This window comes from Acanthisitta chloris, unplaced genomic scaffold (assembly GCF_000695815.1).
Source record: "Acanthisitta chloris isolate BGI_N310 unplaced genomic scaffold, ASM69581v1 scaffold11504, whole genome shotgun sequence".
Classification (NCBI taxonomy): Eukaryota; Metazoa; Chordata; class Aves; order Passeriformes; family Acanthisittidae; genus Acanthisitta; species Acanthisitta chloris.
The window spans coordinates 1-9,695 of NW_008668812.1; the positions used below are offsets into that span (position 1 = coordinate 1).

General features: G+C 45.3%; 1 protein-coding gene across 1 annotated transcript in view; it reads left to right on the forward strand.

Moving 5' to 3' along the window:
* Positions 1-30: 30 nt before the first annotated feature.
* Positions 31-9,695, forward strand: part of LOC103800699 (hemicentin-1-like) — a gene marked incomplete at both ends in the record, with an annotated part of 21,728 nt that continues 12,063 nt past the window's right edge. Inside the window, 10 exons of the mRNA XM_009073084.1 lie at positions 31-160; positions 782-931; positions 1,596-1,755; positions 2,340-2,464; positions 3,773-3,956; positions 4,133-4,230; positions 4,721-4,999; positions 5,675-5,865; positions 7,002-7,083; positions 7,753-7,889. Coding sequence (XP_009071332.1) covers positions 31-160; positions 782-931; positions 1,596-1,755; positions 2,340-2,464; positions 3,773-3,956; positions 4,133-4,230; positions 4,721-4,999; positions 5,675-5,865; positions 7,002-7,083; positions 7,753-7,889 — 1,536 coding nt within the window. The remainder of the gene's footprint in view (positions 161-781; positions 932-1,595; positions 1,756-2,339; positions 2,465-3,772; positions 3,957-4,132; positions 4,231-4,720; positions 5,000-5,674; positions 5,866-7,001; positions 7,084-7,752; positions 7,890-9,695) is intronic.

The following is a 9,695-nucleotide window of genomic DNA, read 5'->3' on the forward strand; positions in this document are numbered from 1 at the left end:
ATTCTTACTGCATCCATTTAATTTACAGTGCCTCCAAGTATTGAAGGCCCTGAACAAGAGCTGCTCAGTGAAGCCATCAGTAATCCTGTCACCTTTGTGTGTGACGCTACTGGAATTCCTCCACCAACATTACTGTGGCTCAAGAATGGAAAACCAATAGGTAACATTCCCTCATGTTTTTCACTCCTCTTTTTTTCCCCCTCTTTGAGGCACCACTGTGCTATTTGCTGACCATTTTTTTGTTTCTTCTTCATCGAATCATAGAATTTTTAGAGGTTGGAATGGACTTTAGACATCATCCAGCCCCAAGCCCTGCCCTGGGCAGGGACACTTCCCACCAGAGCAGGTTGCTCAAGGCTCATCCAACCTGGCTGTGAACACTGCCAGGGTTGGGGCAGCCACAGCCTCCCTGGGCACCCTGGGACAGGGTCTCACCACCAGAACAGGGAAAATCTTCCTGATATCTAATCTAAATTTCCCCTCTTTCATTTTGTGCCCATTGCCCCTTGTCCTGTCCCTGCAGTTCCTAACACAGAGTCCCTCTCCAGCTTCACCATAGCCCTTTCATCTCCTGGAAGGCTTCTATGAGATAAAAGTGAGATAAATGACTCTACCACATTTTCCTGGCCCTCCTCCTTTAACCTAAGATGCCAGAGGACGTATCCATCTTCATCTGACTCTTAGGATAACTGATTGGAATCTTTGTTTTGAAGTGCTGATGACAGAATTTCTCCCAAGATGTTTGCTCCCTGGTTTGGAATGACTTGTTTACATATTTCAGAAAACTCAGATTCTCTTGAAGTTCACGTTTTATCTGGTGGAAGCAAACTCCAGATTGCTCGTGCTCAGCTCCTGGACAGTGGGACCTATACATGCATTGCCTCCAATGTAGAGGGAAAAGCTCAGAAAACCTATGTGCTTTCCATCCAAGGTAAGCAATGAGGGTGCAGTGAAGAGAACTGGTTAATAAATGAGTGAGTGTGATGCTATGTCTGAGCTAGAGACGTTGAGATAACAGAAACATATAGGAAAGTGGAGGAGTCAGACCATTATTTTTATCATGTGTAACGGGGGAAAAATGCTCAGAAGATTATATACTGGTCAGGTATGGAATATCAAGCTGCTTGTTTGATCTAATATGACTGAAATTGCTTCCAATGCTCAAACATTCTAGTGGGACTGACACTCTGACTTGATGGCTGTCATCCTTGTTCTCTAGGAGAACAGGCTGGAAGTGGCTGTGCTCAGGATGGGTTGAGTGTGTGGCTGTTAACAGCACTATGATGGTGTTGATCATAGAATCACAGAATGGTTTGGCTTGGAAGGAGAACCTAAAGATTATCTACTTCCACTCCCTGCCCTGGGCAGGGACACTTCCCCCCAGCCCAGGCTGCTCCAGCCCCATCCAGCCTGGCCTGGAACACTCCAGGGATGGAGCAGCCACAGCTGCTCTGGGCACCCTGTGCCAGAGCCAAGAACCTGTTCCAGGTGCTGCACTAAATGCTGGTACTCATGAGCTACTGCAGTGTGACTTATACAAGTTTAGGTTATGTTTCTTTCTGGTGAATCCTCTTCCTTCCATCCTGCATTTCCAGTTCCTCCTAACATCGTTGGCGCTGAGATGCCGAGTGAGGTCAGTGTCCTCCTGGGGCAGAGCATCCAGCTTGTCTGCAGTGCCACTGGAGTGCCCACACCAGACGTGCAGTGGCTTAAGGATGGAAAACCAGTTCCCAGGGATGATTTTCCACGAATAAGGCAAGCAAAAATAAGCAGACACTGCATCATCATCTCCAGTTTGAGAGCTCAGAGGGCCCTAAAGAGGGAGCATAAAAGAGGGCCCTGTGGGGGAGTGTGCAGAGAGCCTCAGCTGGAGCTTAGAAGAGTTAAGTACATCACCCCCTCTTTAGCTTCTCTAGATTCAGTATAATTTGTTACTACTTTGATATTTTTAAGCTGTTTTTTCTTTTTTCCAGAGGTAAGTATGTTCTTTTTAACTTCCGTTAAATTTAATCAGCTTCATGAAAGTTTATTAAGGTCAGTAAGTTCCATTAAGTACCTTTGGAGGGGAAAGATCTGAGACATGGAAACATCTTACTCTTGATGCTTTTGATTATGGGTCTTCAAAAGCCTGGCTGGAATTGAATCTTAAAGCAAAGGTAAACAGGACATCTCTAGGAAAACCTTCCTAGCTTATCTCTAACAATAATATTTTGCAAAACACAAGGGAGACTCCCAACAGGATAAGAGGTAGTGATTTAAATGCCCAAAAGGGACTGTTTATTTGCCAGGCTGGAAGAATAGGTAAACAGCCTCACTGTGGTTTGTGATCCTCCTTGCAGAGTGACTCCAGATGGCAGCACATTAAACATTTCCAGAGCTCTCAGTTCAGATACAGGGAAATACACTTGTGTGGCTACTAACCCTGCAGGAGAGGAAGACAGGATTTTCAACGTGAATGTGTATGGTGAGTCCTCCCAGATGTGGAACCAAGCTCTGCTCCATGATCCCATCCTTGTGAGCACTCCCCAGGGAGGGCCTGGAGGGGAGTGCCACGTGCATGTGTTTCCAATTCCTTGTACTGTAGATATCAGTTCTGTCCATGGCAAAAGGATTGAAATTGCTGGTAAATGTGTTTTGGGATAAGGAGGAATTAATTCCTTTTGTGGATTTCATCACAGAGGAATTCTGCTTACAGTGGTTTCTCATTTCTTCTGGAGAGAGATATGCTCAGGGTTGTGGTACTGCTTTTTGTGGGGTTAGTTTATCTTCACTGCTTCCAGTCAAAGTGCATCAGCCAGAGGCAGAGTGGGGTGGTAAGGAAGTTATAGTCCTTAGAGTTTAAAAGAAAAATGATGGAGTGTGGGAGGAAATTCTTGCAGAGTTTGACATGCAGAGGACAGTGAGTACAATTTTTAGCAGTGTAGATATTTTAATTAGTGAAAAACGTGCTCGTTACTGACAATGAGTAGAGTGCAGAGGGAAGGATTTCACTGCAGTGTAGGGATCTGTCCCAGTCACACAGACTCAGAACTGATGGGAATAGGAGCATGAGCAGAGTAGTCAGAGATGTCCTTTGGTATCACAAGTAACAGTCCTCAGTGACCACACCACATCTCTTTGGGAGAGAATCTCACTGCACAGCAGCTGAGAGGTTTTTGATCAGTTTATATTGGTTGGAGTTTGAGCAATAACCAACTTAAATGGCCTTAGCTACACAACTGTCATGGTGCCTGGTGGGATGTTCAGTGAGGCAGAGCTGGGAGCTGTGTGGCTGGGCCTGCCCTGGAGAGTGAACCCCCAAGACTCTGGTTTTCAAACTAACCTGACAAATCTGAAAGCCCCCAAAGCAGCTCTGTTAGCATAATCAGCCAGAACACTTAGCCAGGCATTGAAAAATGAAATCTACATACACATCTAGGTGTTCATAAACTACCTTTCCTCCTGTGTGATTTCACTTCATGTAAGGTTTATGGAGGGCCATAAGTCTGGGTGGTAACAAACTGCCAGGTCCTTTCCATCCCTGGGCTGAGCCTGTCCCCTCTGAGGTTGGTCCTTCTAGCACTGCTATTCTCTCCCTCAGGATTTTAAACATGTAAATGGATCATTTATTAGTACTCCATATTATGCTGTTAGAGGATTTATTAAAAATGGGGCTGATCTTATGGAATTGCCTGTGGGGCATTAGGTGCACGTTTCCTGTAAGGTAACACATGTGGGATGGTTTTAAGAGTCAGTTTTTAATGTCTTCCTTTCCAACCTTTACAAAATGTAGTGCCTCCCACCATAGCCAACGGCAGGGTCGAGGCAGAGGAGCTCACTGCTGTTTTGGACACCTCCCTAAATATTGAATGTGCTGCTGCTGGGACCCCCCCACCACAGATACACTGGCTGAAGAATGGCCTTCCCCTTGCTGTCTCCTCCCAAGTCACTCTGCTGTCTGCTGGGCACATCCTCAGGTTGGTTTTCACCTGCTTTAACTAGCTGAGTCTTCCATTCTCTTTTGCTGTATCAGCAGAAATCTGCTAGCATTCCTGGAAGCAAGAGCAGAATGTGTTCCAAACCCTGCCATAATACAGGCAGTGGATTCCATGTATTCCATTTCCAGCTTGCTTAAAGTGCTTTATCTCCTCAGGCTTGCCCGAGTGCAGACAGCTGATGCTGCTGTGTACACTTGTGTAGCATCTAACAGGGCTGGAGTGGACAACAAACACTACAACCTGCAAGTTTTTGGTGAGTTTCTCTGAAATGCTGGACAGGCTTGAGAAGTGCAACAATGCAAAGCTGATGGAGTTTAACACAATGAAGGGCAAGGTCCTACACCTGGGCCATGGCAATGCCATCCCAGCTCCAGGTTGGGAGGGGAAGGAATTGAAACCAGCAGTGAGGAGAAAATCATGAGGGAAACATTCACTTTTCAATGCGGGTTGGTGTTTTTCTTGTTGTTGTTAAGGTTTTTTGGGTTGGTTTTTGTTTTGTTTTGTTTTTAAATGGAAAGTCTTTTAACCCTAGGGGAGTCCTCACCCATGGCCATTGAATCACCTAATGCTTTGTGTTGTAAGGGACCTTAAAGCTCATCTAGTCCCAACCCCCATGATGTGTCACAGGTTGTTTGGAAAGAAAAATAATGTCTAATTTGTGAGTGAGCTTTAGCCCGTGGGGAGATGCAGAAGGGTTTTCCATGCAGGAGTGCCCTGTGTGACAGCTCTTTGTGTCCTGGCAGTGCCCCCGAGCTTGGACAACGCCGGGGGAACGGAGGAGGTGACGGTGCTGAGGGGCAGTGCCGCTGCCATGAGCTGTCTGACTGATGGCACTCCTGCCCCCAACGTGTCCTGGTTTAAAAATGGACATCCTCTGAGCCCTGGGCCTCACCTGACCTCGAGGAACCAAGGGATGGTCCTTCACTTTGTCCAAGCAGAGGTTGGAGACACGGGCAAATACACCTGTGTGGCATCCAATGAGGCTGGAGATGTCAGCAAGCACTTTGCCTTGGAAGTGCTGGGTGAGTGTTAACCTTTCAGGAGAACCAAACGTGAGCAGGAAAATGGAATTTAAAAGGTCTCTATGGATAAGGAGTATTTTCAGAGACTCACAGAATCCCAGAGTGGTTTGGGTTGGGAGGGACCTCAAAGTCCATCTCGTCCCACCCCCTGGCATGGGTTGGGACATCTCCCACTAGCCCAGGCTGCTCCAAGCCCATCCAACCTGCTCTTTTCAATAAATGACAAATAAGAGAAATCAGGAAGTGAAAGATCTGTAAATGGGTAATCTATTTCTGAAGTACTGAAACCTGCTATAATTAACATAACTCTGTGCTATGAGTCAGTAACTTTGGTTAGGAGAAATTCAGCCTGACAGGAAGAGGCACAGCTGAAGGTGCAGCAGTTAAAGGGCTAATAAATATGTTCACTGAAATCACAGAATATATTTTATCTGTGATTTTGAAAACATTTTTCTAACTAATAATTCCAGTTCATAGAATATGCAAATTAACAGGCAGAGGCCTGTTAATGACATGAGTTATTCAGTGAATTCATGACACTCAGAAAAAATATAATGTAGACTAGTTCTACAGACTTCACCCCCAAGGTTGTGTCTCATGTTTTATAATTTTCTTGGATTGGTTTTTATCAGGTTTTTGAGTCAATAAAGAACTTTAATGTTTTTCCTTCCCCAGAGCCACCTCACATCAATGGTTCAGATGAACCAGAAGAACTCTCTGTCATCGTTAACAACCCTCTTGAACTTCTCTGCATCTCCTCTGGCATTCCAGCCCCCAAAATCTCCTGGATGAAGGATGGGCGCCCACTTCTGCAGACAGATCATGTCCATGTGCTAAGAGAAGCTCTTCGAATAACCAGTGCTCAGGTAGAGTATCTGTTCCAAACAGGCTCAGCTTTGCATTCCCTGGAGGAGTCTTAGGACCATCCTCAGAGATGTCCCTGTAAGTCCCTCACCTGCTTTGGCCATTACAGGAAATATTTTTCAAGCCCTGCCTTGGAGTACAGAATGCAGTAGTGTTCTGGGATGAGAATGCCCAAGCACTTCTGCCTCCTCTGAGCATTATTTTTTTTTTCATGTTCACTTCAGTTTTCCATGACTTTTTTATTTATTGGTGCATCTCATTACAAAGCAGAACAATCAGTGCTGGGACTTGTCTTTTCCTGGAGTTATTTCTGGTTTCTGTTCACGTATTACCTATTTGACTCTTGTCACTATCTCTTGCTTTTCTTATTTTGTGATTTATACTTCCTCCTCAGCCACTCTTCTGTTTCTATTAGCTTGGATTTTCAGAAACCCTTTTGCTTCTCACCTAAAGCCTTGAGCAACCTGCTCTGGTGGGAGGTGTCCTTGCCCAGGGCAGAGCTTGGGGCTGGGTGATCTGTAAGGTCTATTCCAACCCCTAAAATTCTGTGATTCACTCTATGATTTTATATCCAAGCCATAGATGAGAGCAGAAATTCAGGCAGTAAAAGAGTCTGGGGAAAAGAACCTTTAAAAACCTACCTTGATAAACTAATGCTGTATCCAGCTGTGGACAGCCAGGCAATGTTCCCCAAAGAGGAGTGGGAAAGGGCTTGGGGTTGATTGCTGCTGGTTTTGTTGGTCAAACAAACACTTCTTGGCTTTATAATGAGGAGTTTACAGGGAGGAGAAACCAGAAAGGGATGAATGACTATGTGTGCACAGGAGGATTTACTCAGTACCCAAGCCTGACCCTTCCTTAGATGGATCCCTATGGCCAGTTCTGTCTTTATTGTTGGAGACACATTATCCAGAGAGATTTTTGGAGTCCTGCAACTCCTAAGCCATCTCTGAACGACCTCACCGTGGGAAAATGAAGAAGTGTTCAAGAACTCTTAATTTCTTTCCAGGCATTTCTTATCTGTTGTGTCTGTGTTCAGGTGCTGCCTCTGATATGTTGTCCATGTTAGTATTTCATGGTTTGGCCAAATTTTCCTCGTGTCCTGAGGTTTCTGCTGCAGTTGTTTCTCTGTTTCTAGGTGGAGGACACAGGAAGATACACATGTTTGGCCTCCAGCCCAGCAGGAGATGATGACAAGGAGTATTTAGTACGAGTGCATGGTAAGTTTAATTTAGGGAAAAGGGAAAGAATGCTTCAAAGTGTAAACTGCTGAGGTAGATATCAGCATCTCATTGAACAAGCTCCATATTCCCAGAGAAGAAATATGGTGTGATATTACACCATATGATCATAATTGATGTTTCTGAATGAAGATGATTACTCTGAATGTGATACATAATTAAAAGGAAAAGTTCCACCTGATTTCTGTTATAATTCCAAGTCTTATTTCTGAATACTTAGGGAAACTGCTGAGGTAGATATCAGCATCTCATTGAACAAGCTCCATATTCCCAGAGAAGAAATATGGTGTGATATTACACCATATGATCATAATTGATGTTTCTGAATGAAGATGATTACTCTGAATGTGATACATAATTAAAAGGAAAAGTTCCACCTGATTTCTGTTATAATTCCAAGTCTTATTTCTGAATACTTAGGGAGTTCTTAGGTACCAGTGTTGGGTTGGGTTGAGTTTGTTGTGCTTACTGAAAAGGGATGTGAACTACACTGATGTATTTAACACAGGTCCTGAAAAGGAGAACCAGTTAATGATCCTGAGGCTCTGCATTTATTTTAAACTGAAGAAACGAGTTGGAATTTTTCCATAAGCAGTTTTCCTGACAGCTCACGTGGGTGGTGTTTATTTTGTCCTGTGTTTGTGGCAGTTCCTCCTAACATTGCTGGTACCAGTGTGCCCCAGGACCTCACTGTGCTGCAGAACAGACAAGTTATCCTGGAGTGCAAATCAGATGCTGTGCCACCTCCCACAATCTCCTGGCTCAAAAATGGAGAGCTCCTCGAGGTACATTGCATTATTTGGCCTAGCCTTTTGTTCCCTGTAGCTGTTACACACAGTGCTTGAGGTTTCTTGCTCTGCTCACTCTCCCCTTCAGTGCAGCCCAAGCCATGGTGCCCTGAATGCCAGAGCAGCTGAGTAGCCCCAGTCCAACTCCAGTTAGCCCTGAACGAGCCCCTGAGGCTAGCAAGCATGTGAAGTGGCCACCCCACTGTTACTTGTTCTTTTTTCCTTTAGGGGGATCCGTTGCTCCTCCTGGATCCTCTGAACAATGCTAGAAGCCTTCGGTATACTCCTGAATGGCTTCCCAGGAAAGGTAGCTGAGAAAAGACTACACTACATGTTTCCTTTGGGTATATTATGCATCCTCCTACTCTAGTAGCATTTAGAAAGGAGTTGAAATTCTTAAAAAGAAAATGGGTTGCTAATCACTAGAGGTTTTGTATCAAATGCATCTTTTCCACTCAGAATTCCATAGTGTCGTGTCAAGGCAGTGAGTCTTTGCTGGTTGAGAGACAATTAGCAAGATGAGGATGGTTTATACAGAGAATTTTTTTGTACCCATCCTTGGGATCACTCACAAACCAATTGCTGTTCAACTGAACATTGCAGTTCAGTTATTGATAGAACTTAATGAATTGATCATTCATTTTCCCTCAGTTGATATTTATTTGATATTGATTCAACGTATGAATTGTGTCTCCATTAACTGTGGTCCATCAGTAATCTTCACCCAAATTTCTGCTTGTTTGCCTTCTGACACAACATTCTTCATCCTCTTTCTCTAGGGTATCAGAGAATTTAGGGTTTGGAATGGGCCTTAGAGATGATCCAGCCCCAAGCCCTGCCCTGGGCAGGGACACCTCCCAGCAGAGCAGGTTGCTCAAGGCTCATCCAACCTGGCTGTGAACACTGCCAGGGTTGGGGCAGCCACAGCCTCCCTGGGCACTCTGAGCCACTGTCTCACCACTCTTAGAGTAAAAAACTTTTTTCTCACATCCAGCCTAGACTTCCCCTCCTTCAGTTTGAACCCATCACCCCTTGTCCTGTCACTGCAGTTCCTAACACAGAGTCCCTCTCTGGCTCCTTGTAGCCCCTTCAGATATTGAAAAGTTGCTCTGAGGTCTCCACACAACCTTCTCTTCTCCAGGCTGAACACCCCCAGCTCCCTCAGCCTCTCCTCATGGCACTTGTGCTCAGTCCCTTCCCCAGCCTCGTTGCTCTGCTCTGGACCTGCTCCAGCCCCTCAATGTCCCTCCATGTTAGTTGTCCTCTTGCCTCATGAATTGATGTCAGTATGTGAGGGCTGAGGATTCTTGGGACCTTAAAGATTATCCAGCCCCAACCCCTGCCCTGGGCAGGGACACCTCCCCCCAGCCCAGGCTGCTCCAAGCCCATCCAGCCTGGCCTGGAACACTCCCAGGGATGGAGCAGCCACAGCTGCTCTGGGCACCCTGTGCCAGAGCCTGAGCACCACCAAGCTTATATAAATACATTCTCCAGGTATCAGGAGAACATTGGTGCCATCCCCAGTGCAGCACTACCTTTTTGGTGCAAACTGTGGACAGATCTAGCCTCTTGCAGCTTTGGAGTCCTGGTAGTCTTCAGTGGTTTGGAAATGCACAGTGAGTGTTAGGAAAAGAAATTGGTAGGAGCTTCTTGATCTGGTCTGTCTTTGTTCAGTTTGCTGAATTTGTGTCTTATTCCAGGATGGTTTTTCTGACATATCTTGAATAGAGTGTAAGGATTAAATTATAGCTTCATTCCCTGTCAGCTGTCATCTCTGTGCTTCTGTGTTTAGAAACCATCACA